Source organism: Chenopodium quinoa, unplaced genomic scaffold, assembly GCF_001683475.1.
Source record: "Chenopodium quinoa cultivar QQ74 unplaced genomic scaffold, ASM168347v1, whole genome shotgun sequence".
NCBI lineage: Eukaryota > Viridiplantae > Streptophyta > Magnoliopsida > Caryophyllales > Amaranthaceae > Chenopodium > Chenopodium quinoa.
Genome location: NW_018743503.1, coordinates 2205084 through 2229088, shown reverse-complemented (window position 1 = coordinate 2229088; position 24005 = coordinate 2205084). Strand labels below are relative to the sequence as shown.

The window sequence follows — 24005 nt, the reverse complement described above, 5'->3', positions numbered from 1 at the left end:
TAGGCATTTACCGCCTGTGTGTTTCACAGGACTTTTTATCTTATGTACAAATGGTTTATTTTAACCGTTTTCACCAAGATTTCAAACACGCCGTCAGTACTACTTAGAAGTAAATACCGGCTGTATCTTGGATGCAATGGATCATTCAACCGGCCATATATTTTCTATAACCTCAGTCGGTTAATGTCATTCGAGTGGTGATCGCTAGAACAATGTACCACCCGGAAGGGAGCTGTTCTCTTCAACAATTACCCAAATAGGTGTTGCCGGATGTCTGCTCTTTTTGGAGAAGACGGTTTTAATTAATAATATTGATCTTTCGGTGTTTGTTGCACCGGACGAATACAAATACAACAAAGAAATAATGTATTTCTCATTCAATATACAAATTTACAAAAAATACGAAAATACAATTTTTCTCAGAAGTAGTACTTTTTCAAGTTGTCTACATTCCAAGTACGAGGAAGTTCCCTGCCGTTTGGGGTTTCTAGATGGTAGGTACCATTTCTAACTTCTTCAAAAATCCAGTAGGGGCCTTCCCAATTGGGAGTTAGTTTCCTTTGTTCATTAGCCCTACCGGTTGCCTCAAGCTTTCGTAGCACCAAGTCCCCAACTTTGAGGGGCCGCTTGTATACCCTCTTGTTGTAATCTCTCGTCATTCTCAGGCGATAAGTCTCTTGACGTAAGGCAGCATTGCCCCTTCTTTCCGGGAGAGTGTCCAATACTAGGCGCATGGCTTCCCAGTTTGCTTCTTCATCAGAGAGCATGATTCAAAGTGTTGGTTCATATAACTCAATAGGAAGGACAGCTTCTGTGTCGTATGCCATGAAGAATGGGGTCTCGCCGATTGCCCCTTTTTCAGTTGTTCTGATGGCCTAAAGGACGTGAGGTAGCTCATCCGCCCATAGCCCATAGGCCGTCAACCCTACCAACCGGATGTACTACTCCTCCCCCAAAACCAACTAAAGGGTGAGGAGCTTGATGCATGCTTCCAGACTTATACTTGAGTTTTGTCAAGCACTGATAGCTTATGAGATCAAACGAGCTCTCGGTATCTATGAGGATCCGGCCTACTCGCTGATTAGCTATCTTACATTCAATGACTATGGGATCATCATGAGGCTGCCTGACCTGGCCCTGATCTTTTTCAGAGATGAGAACCTCTGGGAAGGCGTTTTTAGACGACTGACCCTCATCAACTGAATTAACCAGCCTCCTAATATTGTCCTTGGCTCCCCGGATTGTAGGATCCCTACCAGCGAAACCGCGTGCTATGGTGAAGATTGTTTCCTCATTCGTGTTAGAATGGCCAGTCGGCGTTTTTGACGGCTGTCCTTTGATCTTCTTGGGGGTATTCTTGGACTTGGGTAGGTAAGATTTCAATGCCCCCTCATCAGCCAAGCGGTCAAACAACCGCCTAAGACTGAAGCAACCTTCCGTATCATGACCAACATCCTCATGAAAGTGGCAGTATTTACTTTTGTCCCGACTGTTGACGGGACTCTTCATTGTTGCCGGCTTCTCAAGTTTCAACCGGTCTCTTACTTCCTTTAGAATGGAGGTGCAGTCCTTTGTAAATTCATACTTCGGAACGTATGGGTCTGATCTCCTTCCTTTTTTCTGGGATGGCTGACCAGCAAGTTCCGCCGCCCATACTTCTTTCCTTTTACTTTTCTTCTTTGCCGGCTGAGTAGGCCGGCTCTCTCTCTTGTCAGCTTTCTTGAACTCTGATGGAATTTTTACAGCACAAAGTTCTATCGCCTGTATATAGGCCTCGGCTTCCATCAAGGCCTCGTGGAGAGTGGAAACCTTCTTTCTAACCAGATCAAACTTAAAAGTAGACCCGTCTTTCAGACCCTTGAAGAAGTCTGTGTAGGCAACATCATCAAACAGCCCCTGAATCTGGATTCTCATCATATTGAACCGCCTGACATAGGACCTTAGTCCTTCCTTCTCTCCCTGTTGTATTGCCCCTAAATCAAGGATCGTCTTTTTAGCAAGAATGTTCATGGAAAAGTTTGAAGTAAACCAGTAAGCCAACGTTCTAAAATTTTTGATAAACCCGGCTGGCAAATTGCCAAACCACCGCTGGGCAATGCCTTTTAACTTAGCCGGGAAGCATCTGCACCAGGAGGCGTCCTCCAAACCCTGCAAATACATCAGGTTGGTGTAAGCCATGAGGTGATCTTCCGGATTAGTGGTACCTTTATAGGCACCGACCAATACGTTTTTTATTTTGGCCAGCTGTGCCGCCTCAGTTATATCCTTCGAGAACGCCGTGGGCTATTCACCAAGGTTTAGCAGGCGGAGCTGCCAGTCCATAGGCTGGGCATGTGACGGCTGACCCCCAAAGAGGGCCGACTATCTGTAGGGAGATCCATACGGCATGTATGGTTACCCATACGGTGCCGGTTAGATGATATTTGGGCCAAACCGCACGGAAACCTCGCGCGACTGACTTTCTCTGTTTGTCTCAGAATGCTGCATGGATGCATTCTGGAAACTGTCCGAGTAGGTCGACGTCGAAGCCGACGCGGATAAGTGGTGACTTCTCTTTTCCTGAATCAGAGTTCGAGCATCAGAGTAAGTCTTTTTTGATCCATCCGGCTGTATATGCCGGATGGGCTTCTTTATTCCCTCTGCAGGAAACAAAGTTTCGAAATGTTGATGATCCTATCCGTCGCATTTGTTTTTGGGTGAGGTGTAGGCATGCGATCTTTCAACGATTTGGGCGTTTTCTTTCCAGAACGAAGTTTTTCCTTCGCTTGACCCCCACGAGGGTTGGCTGATTTTTCAAGGAGGCTTTTGATCTCCCCTTTGAAACTCGTCATGAGGTTCAAGAGTTCGTCTCTATAGACTGGAGCGGCTCCTGCCGCGTGGGTTAACCCATGTGGCCTTCTGGTCGGGCTGCTAGGAGCAGCCTCCGTCTCACTCCGTTCCTTCCTTTCTTTGGAACGGGTGCGCTTAGTTCTCAAAGACCCGTCTGGGGCAGTATAAGTTTCAACCTCATAATTGTGACTTGTGTCTTGGTCCGAATGGACCTCGGGTTCGCCAGGAGGCCGCTTACCCCCACCAGGCGGTACAGGCTCAGAAGTCATCTAGGAAGTACTCTCCCTACAGACGGCGCCAGATGTTTCGGGGTTTTTTGATGCGTCCTGCGGAAGAGTTAGAATTCCTAGTATGCGCAGTCCGACGTTTGTACCTGCAAAATCAGGGAGACTCCGGCTGGGGGGTGGAGTTCCGCCTCCGATGATCAAATTAGAATGCGTCTAAGGTAAAATGTACTAAACAGTAAATACTTCTCGCTGATTGGGAGAATTCTGCAATTATTTATTGCTCGGGGTTTGTGTTTCGATTTGTGTGTGTAATAAATGTGGACTCCCCCACTATTTATAGTGGAGAACTTCATTTCCCAGTTTAGGGTTCAAAGAACATGTGTCGCAAAGGGATTGGAGCCTTTGCTGACCACTAAGGGGATGACGTGTGTCAGTGGCCTATTGGGCCACGTGTCTAGGGTAATTTTTACCCTAAACAAATAAATGGAAAAATAAATAACAAATTAAAATTTGATTCTGGTCTTCAAAGCTCGTTGACCTGGTAATTGTGAGCAATGCTTTGACTCTGAAGAATTCAAGCTTCTAATTCGGAATAATATCATATATGTTCTTAATGACAAAACTTAATTGTCAGTGTATATCTCTTACCATCTACTTCTTCTCGGCTATTCAAGCATCTTCATAATGACAACTAGATAGTAGACCAAATTTTAAAATTCTACTTTACTAATTAGTATATAAATACAGTGCTTGACTGACTCGTACACATAAATATATAATACCTTCTTTACCCACTATATAAATCTACAAACCACCCCATCTTAAACAATAGAAAAAAAAAATGATGAATCTTATAGAGTTAAGTACCAATAAAACATGGAAACTATACATAATTGGGAGCTTATTTGGAGGTTTGTTTCTCCTCATTTTCTTAAACCAAAACAACCAAGGTTTTAGCTTTTCCATTGCTCGAAACACCGTGCAATTTCCTTCACTTGATGAAGCTATTGCACCCATGTCTTCCTTCATTTCCGCGTCTCCGAAACAGTCTATCTTTATACCTTACACTCAACCACCTATAGCTAGCTTCATCGCCAATTTTAGTTCAATTCCACAAGAGGTACAAATAAAGTCGTCAACTCAACTCAATTATGTCGAAAACTCGAATTTCCTTGTAAACATAACAAAAGACGTAACAAACAAGACTAATATTGGTACGAAAAGTTGCAATATGTTTGAAGGGCGTTGGGTGTACAAACCGGATGAGAGTCCTAGTTATGATTCGATTTCGTGTCCGTTTGTTGAAGAGAAAATGAGTTGCCAAAAGAACGGGAGGCCGGATTTTGAGTATGAGAAGTGGAGATGGGAAGCTAACGATTGTGATATACCATTGTAAGTATGTGAATTTGTTAAATTTTGAATCAAATTTTGTTACAAATTACTCTTTTGAAGTATTATCATAATTACTTTTTAATTGCATGCATGAATATTAATTTAGTTTGTTTATTTATTTATTTTAGATTCAATGGAATAGATATGCTCGAAAGGCTTAGAAACAAGAGGGTGATAATTGTTGGTGATTCGTTAAACAGAAATATGTGGGAGTCTCTTGCTTGCCTTATATATTCATCTGTTCCTAACTCCAGAGCTGAAGTTTATAATAAAAATTCACAATTTTATTGGCTGAAAGCAAAGGTAAACAAGAATCAAATAGTTTTATATAATTCAGTCATTCTTAATTTTTTCAATTAGCTAAAATAATTGGATTTTTTTTTTTACTTTTACCACCAAAAAAAATCAAAAAATTATTTTTTAGTCAAAACTTCTAAACTTTTATTTTACCACCAAATAAAAAATTAAAAATAGTTTTTTAACAACCTGCCATCAAAAAAACCGATAAACTTAATGAAATTTTTTAAAATTTTCGATTTTCGTGCCTACAGAACCAATTTGAAGTCAAAATTGACAAAAAATGATCGTAAATGGCTTGTTTTTTCTACTTAAAAATACCTCATTTTGCGTGAAACACACAAAATGAGACATTTTCAATCATTTTTTTTGTCAATTCTGACCTCAAATTGGATCCAAAGGACCAAAATGCCCCCCTAAACCTATGAAGAACGTGTTTTGCGCACGACGATCGAATATTTTTTTTTAACCGTTAGATTTAACGGTTTTCTTGACGGTATGTGGTAAAAAATAATTTTTACAATTTTTTCGGTGGTAAAATAAAAGTTATAGAAGTTTCGGTGGTAAAAAACAATTTTTTGATTTTTTTTTTTATGATAAAAGTTAAAAAATTAAAAATAATTTACATAATTTTTTTTAAATGGGAAAGTAAAATGAGATCAAAATAGTATCATTTGGTTTTTTAAAGGTTGATGCTCATGTAATTCAATTTATCTTGTATTATTGAAGGATTATAATACGATAATCGAGTTCCATTGGAGTCCATTCCTAATCGAATATGATGTAAACCATAGAAGTGGGAAAAGAGTTCTTATACTTGATAAGCTTTCGCCCAATTTCAAGCAATGGCAAGGAGCCGATGTTATGGTATTCAACTCTGGGCATTGGTGGAATCACAAAGGAAAATTCCAAAAGTATGTAACTATAGCCTTTATTACGTTCATAATTTACTTTTGTATTTTGAGTTCATAAACTTATCTATATTGCTTTGTTTTATAAATAATGTTGTAGTTAGAGGTGTTAAAAACTGTCCTGATCAATCCGATTCGAATTAACCCTAATAAATCCGGTTAAAATTTCGACTCATCATATAGATACATCAATTTAGAATCACTTAAATTTGAAATAGGTACCAAACTCAATTAAGTTATTTAATTTGACACCTTTAATTGTAATATACAATGACAACTTTTTGTTATATTTTGTAACCTAATCTTGTGATGTAGAAAGATGCAGAGAGTTGATGCATGTTAGGACAAATAGAACTAGATAAACGTAAATGGGTGAAATGGATTATATTAATCTGTTTGGATAATTAATTAATCGAGATAAATTTTTAGTTCATGCTATCAATCCAATAAAACTTTGGAATTGTCACCGCCTTTATTTTACATGAGCAAATTTCATTATGTGAGTGGGAAAAAATTGTGTAGGTGGAGGCAATAAATATGATGTAGGTGCTTAGCTTTTTCAAAGTTATTAAAAGAAAGCCTTGGCTTTTCCATATTCAAATTGTGAACAGAATTGAACAACTTTATACAAAAGTGTATCATTTCATCAACCTAAAAAGTTGACTATCAAGAATAATGTACTTAATATAGATATTCCTTAAATTGCTTAAAAACAATTATACGTACTCCGAGTAATATATAGGTAAGTTGAGTAGGAGTAAACACTTTATCTACATGACTACATAATTCAAGAAAACTACAATTCCAAAATGGTTGAAAAAGTTAATTAATATATGTGGTTGAATAAAAGATTCATGTGACAACTACACATGTAATTAGCTTTTAATTTACATGAAAAATGATTTTGTTAGGGATAAATATAAATATACAATAGTAAGTTTAAGAGTTAATATAAAATCCTCTCATACTCTACATAATCACCCCACTTATTCGACCAATTGTCATTGATCGGTCACATTTCATGAAATCATAACCTTGCCAAGCTAATGACACATTGGTATTAAAGGTATCACCGACGTAAAATTGCAAAAAAAAAAATTAGCAATTTGTGACAAAGTGGTGTATAATATATTATTAGATGAAATGCGTGATGCACGATTTATTTGTATTTTTAAAATAAATATTTTTTATATTTATGTGATAATGTTTGTTATATATTTAGATAAATTTAATAATCTCAAAAGATAATATTTTATATTTATTTAATTTAAATTTGTTTTTTTTTAAAAATAAATGTTTTCTGTATTTATGTATTCGTTGTACGTAGTATATCAATTATTTTTTTTTATTTTAAAATAAGTTGTGAATTTTCTCTCATTCGTTATATATTTTGATAAATTTTCTAATCATAAAAGATAATGTTTTATATTTAATTAATTTAAACTTTAAAATCTCATTTGCCAATTTTGTTTATGTGGCATTTAAATTAATTAATTCTAAAATATTTTACAAATCTCTTATCTAATTAGTTCTAAATAACATTTATAATCCTACATGGCGCGATAAGAAAATTAAATCCTACGTGGCTCTCCATAAATTCGGAAAAAAAACTCCCCTTTATATATATACTAGTTTTGTAGCCGGACGATGCCCAAATTGTTGATAAAATTTCAGTATAAACTTTTTTGCTTGAATGTTAAATACGGTTCTGCAATCCCTTTTGATAATGTAGGATATTTAGACATACAATATCGTATGGCTTATATTTATACAACACTGATTTTTTGTAGTTTTGTTTGTATTTAGATATCTATGTTATTATTGACTTGAAATTATTTTTACTAAACTGAAAGTATTTTTACCAAACTAAAATTAATTTTACTAAACTGAAAGTAATTTTACCAAACTAAAATTAATTTTACTGATTAAAACTTTTTTTTATTGATTATATAAAAATTAAGCTATATGATGGAAATAGAATTGAGTTATAGGATATTTATTAAAAGTTATGATTAATTTTGTATATATGAAATATTAGAAGTATATCGATAATAAAACTCTATACAACTTTTTTATCTTTAAAAATCTATTAAATTTCGTTTACTTAGCATCATATGTGTCACAGTAATACCTATTTGTCGCCTACATGGCGTGACACTTGGCGAAAAACTGGAATGCCAAGTGTTACTGTTTCAGGGCCTGGCTACGAGACCGGCTTTATTTATTAGTGACTAGTTTTATGCTCGGGCGATGCCCAGATGGTTGATTAAAGTTTAGGATAAACAATTTGAATTAAATGTTAAATAAGATCATATAATCCTTTTTGATAATGCAGGATATTTAGACATATGAATTGAAATATATTTTAGTGAACTTAAATTATTTTTACTGAATTAAAAGTATTTTTACCAAAAACAAAAATTATTTTTCATGATTAAAACTTAATTCACTAATTCCCTACTATTTTTGTAAATAAATTAAATATATTATAAATGGATCTTATTTTAAAGAACTTTTTAAAACGAATTTTATGATGGAAATAGTACCGAATTATAAGATATTTATTAAAAGTTATGATTAATTTTGTATATATGAAATATTAGAATTATATCGATAATAAAACTCTATACAACGTTTTTATCTTTGAAAATCTATCCAAACTTCGCTTACTTTTGTGCCCGACCGATGCCCGGATTGTTGATAAAATTTTAGAATAAACCTTTTGGCTCGAGTTAAATACGATCATATAATCCCTTTTGATAATGCAAAATATTTAGACATATGATATCATATCTCTTATTTATATAATAATGTACTTTTTGTAGTTTGTTTGTAAATAGATATCTATGTTATTCTTGAATTTTTTTTATTGAACTTAAAAGTATTTTTACCAAACTAATTTTTTTTTTATTCATACTTATTTTTTCCGATTTTCTATTATTTTTATGAATAAATTAAATATATTATAAATGGATCTTATTTTAAAGAGTTATAGGATATTTATTAAAAGGTATAATTAGTTTTGTATATATGGAATATTAGAAGTATATCGATAATAAAACTCTATACAACAATTTTATCTTAAAAATCTATCCAAAATCCTTACTCGGTATTATATGTGTTACAATAATATCTATTTATCTCCTACGTGACGCGACACTTGACGAAAAACTGAAATGTCAAGTGTCGCTGGCTCATAGCCTAATTATAAGATCGACTTTATTTGTTAGTAATATAATATAATATGATATAAATACCATATACTACTATTAGATTCGATCTCTGTTAGGCGCTATCTATAATTTTTTTCGTTTTCATAAATTAGTATCCCAAAAACATTTAAGTGGTAATATCGTGCAGTATGTAATAAATCGGTGCATTTTCTGAGCCTTATAACTAATTTATGTCTTAAATTCGTAGCACATGCATAGTATCATCTCCGTAAATATAGAAAAGGTAGTAAAAAAAGACAAATACTACATGGATTTGTCTTTGGAAATTGAAATCTTCACTTAATCATGTGCAATAGAAATTTTATTCTGTCCAAGATATTAAAGACAGACACAAGTGGGCACTTATTTGCAACATAAAGTTAGGTACTTCGAAAGTTGTATTTTAAATTTCATAAGAATCTCAGTTATCGAAATATAACAAAATTTTATTCAATAGTAGTTCAGTACTCCGTACTCCGTAGTTCTTAAGAAAGTGTTGTTCAGCTTGTTCTAATTCTATCTGTCAACAAAGAAAGAAAAGAGTTGACTCGATTGTTTTAGTGTTGAAAAATATTTATCATCTAAACCGTTTATTGTGTTTTTGTTTTGATTATAGTGCATGTCTTATGTCTTAAACTTTGAACATTAACTGTTGGGTATGGCCCAAATTTTATAAGCCCATTATTTTGGTCGAAGTATTATCCATATTCTAGAGGCTTTCGAAATAATATCCTACTTGAATTTTCTAGAATATTATGGACACAAGAAGGATGAAGAATTGAGGAAAAATCTAGAATAATTAAATGCCAATGAAAATTCTAGATTTATGTGGAGAGTTTAAAAATATCTACATATATGGAAGATTCCACACAAATCTTCCAAGCTCCATCTACACCTATAAATGTAGGTAAAGGGCATTCAAAACAACAACACAAATAACAACAACACAAAAACACAACACACGAAGCCATACCAAATACAAGCCTTTCTACAAAAATATTCTTCCTCATAATATTCCACTACTATCGTAATACTCCTTTGTGAGTACTTCTTATAATGAGAGTTCTCTTGTAATACTCACCCTCTCAAGAGTTCTTGTACTCTCCTACTTTCAAATAGTGGAATAGAAGTGTTCGTTGTTACATAAAATCGTGTGTTCATTTATATTAATTATCTTGCCAAATTATCAATTCAATTTATACTTCTCAATCAAACACATCTTCACCTCCGTTGTGCACTCACCAACCCTAACATTAACATATGTGAAGTATAATTAATTATGTTTAATGAAAATTATAAAATTTGATATTATTAAACAATTACTGAGACAATTTAAATATCATAGCACCTTTCCGACGAACTTTCCGACGGATATACGTCTGTCGGAGCTGATTTTGACTTAAATTGAAAGTCCGTCGCAACATTCCGACGAACTTTTTTCCGTCGTAAATGGGAAGGCTTCCGACGGAAAAGTCCGTCGGAATATCTTACGTTCCGACGGAATTAGTTCATCAGAAAAGTGGGTGTTCCGACGGAATTGTTTGTCGGAAATGAATACCTTCCGACGGATTATTTCGTCGGAAAGTAACAGGTTCCGACGGAAATATCTGTCGGAACCTGTTACTTTCCGACGAAATAATCCGTCGGAAGGTATTCATTTCCGACAAACAATTTAGTCGGAAGGTTCTTGTTTAATAAGCAGTAATTTAGCAATAATTGAATTATATAATTCGATTTTTCTCACCTATATCCTGCACCTAATTTGTGTTAATTTTGAATTGATGATTTAAATATGAAAATATTTTCATATATATATTAACAATTATATTAACGTATATATTTTAATTTGTGCAACTATACAACATAATTTAAAACTAAATACATGTCCAATTATGTACACAAATTCTAAGCTACAGTACCTATCCCTGCACCGCCGCTACCTGGGTCGTCGTTCGTGGGGTCTCGACGCTGATGTGGAATGTTGGAACATGAGTCGTTGCTGGAGAATCGACGCATCATCTCTTCATACTTCTCTTGGTTTCTCCTTTCTATTTCGGCCAATCGAGTCTCCATCTCGACTTCCATTTCACTCTGCATCGCTTGCACCTTCTCCTCCAACCTCTGCTCCACCCTCTGGTCCATCTGATCTTGCATCTGGGAAAGAAAGGAAGGCGTGTACTGCTGGGGAGACTTGGAACTCTTCCGGCTGCCGTAATACAGCTCCGCACCTTGGCCAAGTCCCTTCACACGACCCTTCTTGTTTCGACCACCTACAGTTTCCCAGCACAACTCATTTGGACTCTTCAGAATCCCTTGGGTGCTTGCTTCTTCAGCTTTCTTCTGGTAGGCCTCCTACAAGATAGACATATGAAAAGTTGCACAAATTAAATATGTAAGCTAAAATCAAAATCCTTTGCCTATTTTCTACATTTGTTAATAAATGAATCATTTCTTTGTCATACCATGTTTATTATGGATAGATTTAGATGTATATGCCTTGAAATCACAAAAAAAACCAAGTGTCAAAGGTTTGGGAGCGAATACGGCCAAAATCCAACCAATAGACCCCTAAATGACCTATCCTTTGTCTATTATCTACATTTCTAACTAAATGATCCATTTATTTGTCATAAAATGTCTATTATAGGTATTTGGGATTGTGTATGCCTTGAAATAACAAAAAAAAAACCAAGTCTAAAAGGTTTGGGAGCGAATACGACCAAAATCCAACCAATAGAGGCCTATATGACCTATCACTTGCCTATTTCCTACATTTCTGACTAAATGATCTATTTATTTGTCATAACATGTCTATTATAGGTATTTGGGATTGTGTATGCCTTGAAATCACAAAAAAAAAAAACCAAGTGTAAAAAGGTTTGGGAGCGAATACGACCAAAATCCAACCAATAGAGGCCTATATGACCTATCACTTGCCTATTTCCTACATTTCTAAATAAATGATCTATTTATTTTTCATAAAATGTCTATTATAGGTATTTGGGATTGTGTATGCCTTGAAATCACAAAAAAAAACCAAGTGTCAAAGGTTTGGGAGCGAATACGACCAAAATCCAACCAATAGACTCCTAAATGACCTATCCTTTGCCTATTATCTACATTTCTAACTAAATGATCCATTTATTTATCATAACATGTCTATTATAGGTATTTGGGATTGTGTATGCCTTTAAATCACAAAAAAAACCAAGTGTCAAAGGTTTGGGAGCGAATACGACCAAAATCCAACCAATAGACCCCTAAATGACCTATCCTTTGTCTATTATCTATAATTCTAACTAAATTATCCATTTATTTGTCATAAAATGTCTATTATAGGTATTTGGGATTGTGTATGCCTTGAAATCACAAAAAAATCCAAGTCTCAAAGGCTTGGGAGCGAATTGGACCTAATTCCAACCAATAGACCCCTAAATGACCTATTCTTTGCCTATTATCTACATTTCTAACTAAATGATCCATTTATTTATCATAACATGTCTATTATAGATATTTGGGATTGTGTATGCCTTGAAATCACAAAAAAAAAAACCAAGTCTCAAAGGTTTTGGAGCGAATACGACCAAAATCCAACCAATAGACCCCTAAATGTCCTATCCTTTGCCTATTATCCACATTTCTAACTAAATGAACCAATTCTTTGTCATAACATGCATATTATAGGTTGTTTTACATGTATATGCCTTGCAATCACAAAAATAAGCACGTGTCTAAGTTTTTGGACCCTAAATGACCAAAATCCAAGCAATAGACCCTTAAATGACTTATCACTTGCCTATTTTCTACATTTCTTACCAAATGAACCAATTCTTTGTCATAACATGCATATTATAGGTTTTTTTACATGTATATGCCTTGAAATCACAAAAATAAGCACGTGTCTAAGTTTTGGGACCCTAAATGACCAAAATCCAACCAATAGACCCCTAAATGACCTATCACTTGTCTATTTTCTACATTTCTTACCAAATGAACCAATTCTTTGTCATAACATGCATATGCCTTGAAATCACAAAAATAAGCTATTTTCTAATAACATGCATATAACAGTTCTAGGTGTTATTGAAGTTAATACCGCAATATGTTGTGCTTTGGTGTTGACCGGTACCGTACCTTTCCCAGGCACTTCCTTGAAATGCGTCTTGATAAACAGCTCATGAGCTATTGGGAGCTACCCTTTATTCTTCACTGCCTTTGATTATACATGCAGAAAATGATAAACTCTAAATGTTAGAGCACCTATAGAAAAGAATAAACCCGACTCTCCAATTTAAACGGAATACTCAACAAACTTACCATTCGTTTAGCATGTTGTACAGCAGACATCGAACCCTGGTAGTGGGTAGCTTCAACCGGATTCTCCATTGAACCACCCCTCCTGTTCTTCTTGTTTTGGGACGACCTTGCCTTGAAAGTTGGATCGGCAACAACATTATCCATCATCTTCTTGTGGACCTCCTCGCTGAGCCAGGCTGGCCTTGCGCCTCTCATCTTGTGCGTCACTGTGTAGAACATGTCACGCAACCGAGTAGCAAGTCTCTTTTCAAACGTGTGCTTCACATCCTCGGCCAACTCAGGGGCCCACGTGAATTCCTTCTGCAATTGATAAACGTTATGTCATAATTTACAAATTCAGCTCAACATTTTAAAAAAAACATGTTTTCAGTTAAGGTTATAATAGCTTACGCAGAATAGGTTCCACCAATGTTCCCTAGTCGCTACATCCACCTCGCCGTAATTCCTCCATGGTTGTCGATAGTACCCGATTATCAACCCGGATACCGCAGTCCTGACCTTGTTGTCGTCAAACCTACATTCAATGAGGAAACCACAAAGTTAGATGACCATGAACTGCAAGTATTGAACAACTTGTTACAGGTAATAAATGGTTTTTTTTTAACAAATAATAAACTCCCAATGCACAAAATGTATGTACGTACCAGAGCACAGTAGGGTCTAAAACCGGCAACTATGAACGCTCTTGAGTCTGACCTCGTGATGAGCTGGAAGTCGGCTCCTGAATATTATCCAAACCAGGAGCATCCTCCATGTCATCATCAGAATCGTCGATCTGCATTCCCCGTTGACCTGTGTCTTTACCGCCCACCATGATGACCTGCAGCTGTTGATAATAACATTACAACATATTATAAGTTACAAGGGACTCGGGCAATGCAATAACATTTCAGCGTAAAAGTAATGATCGATTTATTAAAAGACCAATCCATTTGTCTAGTGTACAATAATAAGCAAATTCAAAGACGGAGAGTAACAAATTCCCCTATTGATTAATGTCATCAATACTACTATCACTACAGGAATCATCGCTACTATCATCTAATAATACATCGATATCATCATCCTCGTCACTATCACTGGAGTTGATGCTAGATTCATCATCTTCATCGCTCGAGATAACAAAACCATCGTCATCTTTCATCATCATCGTCTTGTACATAGTCTAGAATATCATTCGGTGGGCATAATGTTGCATGTAATTGGGGGGATGGTGCTTGCAAGAACTCTAAGTCCACCGGAGCATCAACCACTGATCTTGCTTGTGTTTTAAAAACAGCCCACCATTGTATTCGATCCCGTTTCAGGCTTGGGTATGATACGTATTACACTTGAGTCGCTTGGTAAGACAAGACAAAGGGATCGTACTTGGGGTATTTCTTAGTATGATTCACTTCGACAAGCTTGTACAGTTCATGTATGCTCATTCCCCTACCACAATCCATCCAACTACACTTAAACAAAATAGTCTTGTATTGTTTTTTGGGACCAGTGTAGACCAGTTCTATAATGTCGTCTAAAATGCCGTAGTACTCTCCACCGTCCGAACTTGCTACACACACCCCGTAATTCATCGTAGATTTGTGCTTGCCATGGGCATATGTATGGAAATTAAAGCCACCGACAAAAATCTGCTTCCAAGTTCGAACACGCTTGAAAGGGCGCATGCACAACGCTCGCAGCACATCCGAGTTTTGTTCCTCCTCAATAACCTATAAACGTTTTAAATATAACAGTCACACTTCCCGAAATGAGTTAATTAAATAGCAACGAATGGTAAATCATAATTATCCTACGTTTAGACAGTGGACATCACCTTGCGATGAAACCAATCAGGAAATTCAGCTTCGCATTTCTCCATTACTTCTTCTCTACGGAGATTAGGTCGAGTACTAAGGACATAGTCCTCAAACTTCCTACAAGGCCAAAATCAATGTAAGTAAACATTGAAATCATTTGAGATGATCCTATCATCCAACTACACTTCACTCACTAAACTATGTTATACCTTTCGTATTCACCAAGAATGCCGGTGTTTCGTAACACGAAAAGATGAGCACAATTCAGTTCTTTTTCATCCAAATACTGAGTTTTACCCTCAGTTGACACACGACTGCTATCCTCCTTGAACAACTCTGGAATTTCAGCGTCGTCCACTATGGAGTCCACATCGGCATTCACATTGCGACTGAGATCTCGTGTTTTAGTGTCAACCGTCGCCTGGAAGTAGTTACTGCAGAAGTTTGCTATCTCCTCGGTAAGATAAGCATTGCAAATGGATCCTTCAACTCGAGCCTTGTCCAATTTTTCTTTTCAAATGGTTGAGGAACCTGTAATAATATTTATGTAAATATATAAACACATCATTACAGCGAATTTGATGTATTAAATAGGATGCGCATGGGTCTTTGATTTACCTTTCGAACGGATACATCCATCTATATTGCACAGGACCACATAACTTCCCTTCATAAGGCAAATGAATGGGTAAATGCTCCATGGAGTTGAAGAATGCTGGGGGAAAAACCTTCTCAAGCTTGCAGAGTATCTCAACTATGTTATTCTCTAATCGCTCCATGTCACTAACCGTTGTTGTGTAGCAACACAAATCGCGAAAGAATTGGCTGATCTCTGTTATTGCATTCCAAACATATGTAGGGAGCAATTCCCGCAGAGCAGTAGGCAACAACCTCTCCATGAACACGTGACAATCATGGCTTTTCATTCCGTGGAGCTTACATGCTTGTAAATCGACGCATTTGCTCAATTTGGAGGCATAACCACCAGGAAACCGCAGCTGTTTAAACCACTCACACAAAAATTTTCTCTAGGCCTTGTCAAGAGCAAATGGAGCCATTTGCATGACCTCTTTTCCCCTATCATCTTGCTGAAGATGAAGCTGCGGACGTTTACAATATTTGGCAATGTCATTTTGAGCAGATGGCGTGTCACACGTGTGCTTTTTCACTGCCATTACAGTGTGAAATAACTGATCAAAGAAGTTCTTTTCAATGTGCATGACATCTAGGTTGTGACGAATAAGCAAATGCTTCCAATATGGAAGCTCCCACATTATGCTTTGCTTGAACCACCCCTTCTTATCTTTTTTGAGGCATTGAAGTGACTCGGGCCCATCTGTAGCCTTCGGAAGGTCTTTCACACATCCCCACAGCTCCTCTCCTGACATAATGTGTGGAGGGGCACCCTTTTCGACTTTGTTTCTGCAGAACGCAGTTCTACTATTCTGGAAAGGGTGATTCCTCGAAAGGAACTGGCGGTGGCAATCAAACCAAGACACCTTACAACCATTTTCTAGCCAAAATGCTTTGCTTTTGTCCATGCAATATGGACAAGCTTTCTTACCAGATGTGGCCCAACTGGACAACATACCGTAAGCCGGGAAGTCACTAACGGTCCATAGGATGGCTGCTCGAAGATTGAAATTCTGTTTCATGGAAATATCGTACGTATGTGCACCAACTTCCCACAACTGTTTCAACTCCTCAATCAACGGTTCCATGTACACATCCAAGTTGCCCTTAGGATTTTTAGGACCAGGAACGAGCAACGAAAGAAACATAAATTGTCTTTTCATGCACATTGAGGGGGGCAGGTTGTAAGGGGTCAAAATGACAGGCCAACAAGAATATTGTCCCCCAAACTTGCCATGAGGAGCGAAACCATCTGTACACACACCAAGTCGAACATTACGAGGCTCGGAGGCAAACTCTGGAAAGCAGTTGTCCAGGTGTTTCCAAGCTTCAGTATCACTAGGGTGTGCCATAGTGCCTTGCACTCGAGGATTTTTCGAATGCCATGTCATTTCCTCCGAAATAGTCTTGGTTGTAAACAGCCTTTGCAGCCTGGGTGTGATCGGGAAATAAAACAAAATGTTCAAAGGCACTAGGCTACCCTTGGAAGTTTTCTTGTAGCGATCGCTGCCACACGCCCTACATGTAGAAAGCTTGGCATCATCCTTCCAAAACAACATACATCCTTTAGGACAAGCGTGAATCCTTTCATGAGACATTTCCAAGCCCTTCACAATCTTTTTCACCTCATAGAATGTGTCGACCATTTGATTGTTGTTAGGAATTGCTTCACTGAGAAGTGAAACAAACCCATCGACACATCTGTGCGGAAGATTATACTCGCACTTTAGACTTGTGATTCTAGCGGCCATCTCCAACACAGACAACGAACTACCTTCGTATAATGGCCTTTCAGAAGCCTTCAACAAATCCAAAAAATGCTTAGCTTGTGCATTAGGCTCCTTTTCTGATGAAACACTAGCCTCTTTGGAATGCACATGATCCTGACTTTGACCAAACGCATCGAGAACCATTTCACGATATTCGTTGGACCCTCTTGTAGGAACTGTCGGAAACCCTTCCCCGTGACACATCCACTCATATATAGTAATTAGGTACAAAACCCGCGCGAAACAAATGAAGTTTAACCGTATCTGGGTCCCAAAGCCGTTTGTTCTTACATTTAGCACATGGACACCTAACTTCATTCGGGTTACTAGTTTCGGGATTATCTTTGACGTATTGCATGAATTCATCAATCCCTTTCTCGAACTCTGGATTAACATATGGCCCGACCTTCCTTTCATACATCCAGCTACGTTCTGTTCGTTTCATGATTACAACTTCTACATAACTCACGCATATTAGTCACAAAGCATACTTCCTAACCATTATCCATTAATCATTCATGAAAATGCAAATGAGATATGAAATGCTTCCAAAGGGTCCTTATCACTCTAACCTAACCCATCCTTGTACGTTTAATCCCACTAGTGAATGTAAGCCAGGTTTTCAATTCTATGGAAAATCCGTCAGCGTTTATCTACAGTTCTCCAAGTACACGATGTAGGAAATTAAACACACCTACATATGTACCCAGAGAACACTGTAGAGAAATGAAAAGACACTATTTTCCGTAGAATAAAAAATAAGGCTTACATTCACCACCTAAGTGAGAATAAGCGTACAAGGACAGTCCCAACTGGGGACTATTCAAGACATACTCCTATTGTGTATGCCTTGAACGGGTATCTAGGCAAATGATTATGCAAATGATTCATTTATTATATATATATAAAGTGAAGGTCACATGCATTATACTAAATAGAGATTTATTATACTTAAACTAAATTAATATAAGCAAAAAAAGAAGCACAATTATTAAATGTTATAACAAACATTATATCAAACAAAAATATTAAACTAAATTAACTAACATACACAAAATTAAACTAAATATTTTAAAATAAACTAAACTAAATAAACTAACAAACACTACATTAAAATAAATAAACTAACAAACACTACATTAAACTAAAGTAATGGTGAAATAAACATAACTAAAATAAAATAAACTAAACTAACACACATTATCATAATGAACTATACAAAAATATGTTAACATGTTATAATACAACAATTAAAAACTAAACTTAAATAAACTAAATTAAACAAACATATCATAACATAAACACATTCATTTCAAATATTTCAACATATTAAAATATAAATAGAACTGATTGTATACACTACACAGAAAACAATAATAAACTAACATATATCTAAATACATTTATCAACTAACATGCCGAGTATAAAATAAACTTATAATTTTTGGTTTTATATAGTCTCTAACCTGTAGATCTGCACTAATTAGTGACAAACAACCAAGAAAATCTACAAATCCTACAAAAAAATGCAAATTAAAAAATTAGGAACTAAGTTTGTGCTGCCTATGTATATTAATAAAATTTAAATGCTATAAACATATAATTAAAAAAACCAAAAAAAAAAAAAAAAAACCAAACACACAACCTGCTGCCGGCGGTGGTTGGGCGTCGCGATGGTTGCAGACTGGCGGCGGCCTGGTGTCGCGGTGGTGGCTGTTTAATTAACAAAAAAAAATTATATAAACACCCCCAAAAACCCCCAACAACACCAAAGCAGTAAATAAAAAAAAAAAAATTTAGCTAACCACTTACCAAGACGGCGGTTTGGATTAATTCCGGTCAGCAATTGGTGTTTGTGGTGATATGCGGCGCAGCTGTGGAAATCTCTGGCGAACCCTACGGTGGTGGTTGTGGTTGTTAGGGTTTGCAAGATTTAAAAAAAAATAAATAAATAAAACAAAGCCTTACCTGCACCGGCGGCGAACAGGGGCGGCTGGTGGTGGAGCCGGAGGCGAATTCCCCTCCTCCTTTTCTCCTTCTCTCTTTCTCTTTCTCCCTTTCCCTCTCTTCCTCTTTCTCCCTTTCTTTCTCTTTCTCCTTTTCCCTCTCTTTCTTTTTGCTGGGTTTCTGTCGCAAAGAGGGCAGAAAATACAAGGGTTTTTTTTTTTTTTTTTTAATTTACTGAAGGCTTCCGACGGAATTAATTTCCTCGGAAATAACTTGTTCCGACGGAATATTCCGTCGGAACAAGTTATTCCGTCGGAACAAGTTATTTCCGAGGAAATTAAAATCTGTCGGAATGATACCTACGGATTTTTCCGTCAGAAGGTTCCAATTCCGACGGAATTTTCCTACACATCCAAATTTCGCCGGAAAGTTTGAAATTATCGAGGGGATTGAAGTCCGTCGGAAGAATTCCGTCGGAATTTAACCTTTCTCTAGTAGTGTTGTATGGAGTAAAGTAGGCACCAAAGCAATGGTATGAAAAATTTCATAGTACCATTCGTAGTTTCGATTTTGTTGTCAATGGTAGTGATGCACGTGTTTATTCTAAAATTTTTGGTAATCATTGTGTGATCATATGCTTGTATGTGGACGACATGTTGTTATTCAGTGCTGATTTGAGTGCTATAATTGAAACTAAGAAATTACTTTCCTCTAAGTTTGAAATGAAGGATTTGGGAGAAGTAGATGTGATTCTTGGTGTTAAGGTTGTAAGACCAAGAAGGGATATTTTCTGAATCAATCTCATTATGTAGAGAAAGTGTTGAAAAAGTTTGATTGCTTTGATGTTGTGCTTTTGAAAACTCCCTATGACAGTAGTATAGCTCTTGAGAAGAATCAGGGAAAAGTTGTTTCTCAGGAGGAGTATGCCAAGGTAATGGGGAGCTTGATGTTCTTGATGAATTGCACTCGCCTTGACATTGTGTTTGCTGTGCGCAAGCTTAGCCGATACACTCATTGCCTAAGTGACAATCATTGGGTAGCTTTGAGACGTGTACTAAGATATCTTCGTGGAACCATGAGTTGGGGTTTAGAATTTGTTGGTCGTCCTTTGGATCTAGAAGGGTATTGTGATGCTAATTGGGTAAGTTCCATTGATGAAGTGAATTCTACTAGTGGGTATGTTTTTACTCTTTGTGGTAGTGCTATATCATGGAAGTCTGCAAAGCAAATCATGTATTTCCAGGTCTACAATGGAAGCAAAGTTCGTTCATAGCTTTGGATCTTGCTACCTAGGAAGCAAACTAGTTGAGAAATTTATTGGCTGACATCCCTTTGTGGGGGAAACCAACACCACCGATCTCTATGAATTGTGATTCACATGCTGCTATCTGTGTTGCTAAGAATAGTGTCTACAATGGCAAGAAGCAGCACATACATGTTAGGCAAAAGTCAGTGAGACAATAGGGTTGTGTCTTTGGACTATGTCTGGACAGAGAAAAACCTAGCTGATCCTTTTACAAAGGGCCTATGCAAGAGAATGGTGATTGAATCGTCAACAGGAATGGGTTTGAAACCTTGCGCTGAACGGATGTGAGCTTTGTAAGTATTGATTAAACATTTTAATGTGTTATGATATGAATAAATCCTAATTTGCTGAATATTGTCTAATTGATAAATATTAGCTGGATTTATTGCCTAATTGTTTATACTTACATTTGATTGAATCTGATGACTCTTTTTGAGTGGTTGTTAACCAAGTAGATTCAAGGAACAAGATGAGTTTAGCTCTTAATACCTCTATCTCGGTAATCAAGAGTGAGGAGTGATGGTGGTCTTAAGTGACCTGGACTATCAGAGACTGTTTGAGTAGGGAATATGAGAGGTACCGAGGAGAAGAGGTTGGGTTTAGCCCTTAATGCTACGCTAAGCTAGATAGGTGTACTGAAAATAATGTTGAAAGGGGATGAACTTAATTGTTCTTAATGTTGAAACTCCGATGCATGAATAGTGCTTGAATTTGCAAAGTATTGTGAGTTGCACATATTTGCATGAATAGTTCTTAGCTTTACAGGAGTTGTGAAGTAGTTCACACGGAAACACCTGCGTGAGTACGAAGAATGGCGCTCTTCTAAGGAGAACAAGTATGGTTCTCTTGAAGTACTCATTAGTTCCTAAGAGTAGCCAAATTTGCGGAGTTTCTTAAGCTCTAAAGTCAAGGTATGTGTTTACAAGGTCCCTTCCTCGCTCCTAGAAGTTCAAATCTTAGGATACTCACTAGGGAAGTGTTGAAAACCTTGTGCATTAATGTGTTAGGTCAAATCTTCGGATACTAGCATTTAAGAACTGAGACTTTCATTAACTGTTCAGATTTATGTTGTTAATCTGCTCACATTAGTGGGGGATTGTTGGAAATGGTAATACAATCGGAAGGTTTGCAAAGCCGTAACAAGCCGCTCTCGTGAGGGATTAAGCGACACTTCGAAGGTACACTCGCGCCTGACCAGGCGGGCTTAGCCCGACCGGGAAAAATTGACAGCAGGAAAAGGGAGGCTCTCGCACCCGGCAGGGCAGTGGTTCGTTCGACCGGGCGGCAAAATCTAGTTTTGACGAGCCCGGCAGAGCGACCCTTGCCCGGGTCGCGAGAGTGAGATCGCCCGATCGGGCACGACACCTGGTATGGGAGTTCCATTCTCGCGCCCGGCCGGGCGGCCGGATGCCCGACCAGGCGTGCCTTTTCTTGGGTCGGTTATTGCTTACTTGTTTCCCTCCTTTGGGACTCATATAAATACGAGTGTGCTCTTCTTCTTTAATAATATAATATACAAGAAACCATATATACAAGACTACCCTTTGAGATCTGAACAGTTCTTGATCAATTCCAACCTTCGAGTTCGGGTACACGAATTGCGGAGGTCGTTGTGTAAAACTTGGGGGCGTGTGTCACTGGAGAAACTGTACCAGTGGTGGCGTATTTTGCTTCTAAGGCAGTAGGTTCCAAACCATGGAACAACAGAAGGAGGTCGGATCTTGATCGATTATTACGGTATTGCTTGTCTTTGTTCTTGCTTTCAACAAGTATTTTTCCAATAGAAACTAGATTTTTACTGTTAGCATTTATAAAAGTCTGACACTAGTAGATTTTTGACCATATGTTTGATACATAAGTATTTCATTTGTTAAATGTACCTTGTTATTTATAATGGTAAGGAAAATAGATTACATTGGAAGCAATCATGACGGAATTTATAATAAAAGTGTATATATTTTTTAATAAGGCAAGGAAAAGGAACATTAGGAGATCCTTCTCATAAAGGTAACACCTAATATATCAGAAGCAATGTGAGAAATAAACGAAAATTATTATGTATGTGGAACAATATTTGAAAATAAACTTGGTAAAATAGAATGCGTACCTTTTACTTATGTATTTTTTGTATGATAAAGGTAAAGAAAAGAGGAAGGTGAGGAGATATTACATGTCAAAAATTACATATCAATTTCAAATATTTCCTATATATATTTATGCAGGTGGGATCTAATACAATACAAAGGACAATTATACGACGCAATGTCTGTAGAGCAAGCATACGAAAGAGGGATGAAAACATGGGCAAAATGGGTAAGGAAATACGTAAACCCGAAGAAAACAACTGTGTTCTTTAGGAGCATTTCAGCACAACACAATGGAAGGAAAGGGTGCTATAATGCTACCCAACCTACCATGGACGACTCCTTAATAAACCATTTTCCGAAATCGTTGATTGATGTTATTGAGAAGGTGATCAAAGGGATGACCAAATCACAAGTAAAATACTTAAACATCACAAAACTTTCCGAGTATAGGATTGATTCACATCCTTCAGTGTATAGAAGTAGTTGGAAATGGAAGATTTATACAACAAAATATAAAAGTATGATTCCATCTTTTGCGGATTGTAGTCATTGGTGCCTTCCTGGATTACCCGATACTTGGAATCGTCTATTGTATGCTTCTCTTTTCTTTGATACTTCAAGGAATATGTCAACTTTCTAACATAATTTACTTTTCAAGATTTCATTGGCATTTTAAAGATGTGTAAATTTCCAATGTTTATTAGAAATTCTTAAAATTTGAGAATTTAATTTGTTACCTTAGTTTTGTATTGAGAGATTACATTACTAAGAGTCTCTCTCTTCATGTCTTTCTGGGTTTAATATTCTTGGCCATTTAGGCTGGAAATGGTGTATGTAATTTCCGCATGTTTTTATGTTTTTCTTTAAAATATTACAATTAGTTTCAACATTTCTGCACATGTTTTTTTTGTTTCATAAGAGCCACTAGGGCGGGGATGAGAATCGATCCTAGGATCACCTGGAACCGGGAGGAAAGCTCTTACCAACTGAGCTATCCCTCTCTCTATAGTTATTTCTGCACATGTAGTGTTAATGTTCCAATCTCCTTAATGTAGAGTTGTTGATTGTTCGTTCCTCTTATAGTTAGTTGTGGGCTAAGGTTTATTAATTAATCTATTTTTTCCCTATAACTGATTTGTTGGTAAAATATGATATGAGGTCGTAAAGGTTGTCAAATTTTCAAATACATTCTATTAATTACATGAAAATCATCCTCTTGGCAACAACAAATCATTAGATTGTATCTTCGAAAAGTTTATGTACTCTAGTGATGTGTGCGA

The 24005-nt window shown here is 36.6% G+C and overlaps 2 protein-coding genes across 2 annotated transcripts; one reads left to right on the top strand and one right to left on the bottom strand.

Moving 5' to 3' along the window:
* Positions 1–894: 894 nt before the first annotated feature.
* On the bottom strand, positions 895–1917 carry LOC110739572. Its single transcript, XM_021920028.1, has one exon. The coding sequence runs from the start codon at positions 1915–1917 to the stop codon at positions 895–897; it is 1023 nt and encodes a 340-aa protein (XP_021775720.1).
* A 1609-nt stretch (positions 1918–3526) lies between these two features.
* On the top strand, positions 3527–23605 carry LOC110739524 (protein trichome birefringence-like 40). Its single transcript, XM_021919971.1, has 4 exons — positions 3527–4448; positions 4577–4751; positions 5475–5659; positions 22861–23605. Exons 1-4 carry the CDS (start codon positions 3898–3900, stop codon positions 23363–23365), a joined length of 1416 nt encoding a protein of 471 aa, XP_021775663.1. The 5' UTR covers positions 3527–3897; the 3' UTR covers positions 23366–23605.
* The last annotated feature ends 400 nt before the right edge of the window (positions 23606–24005 follow it).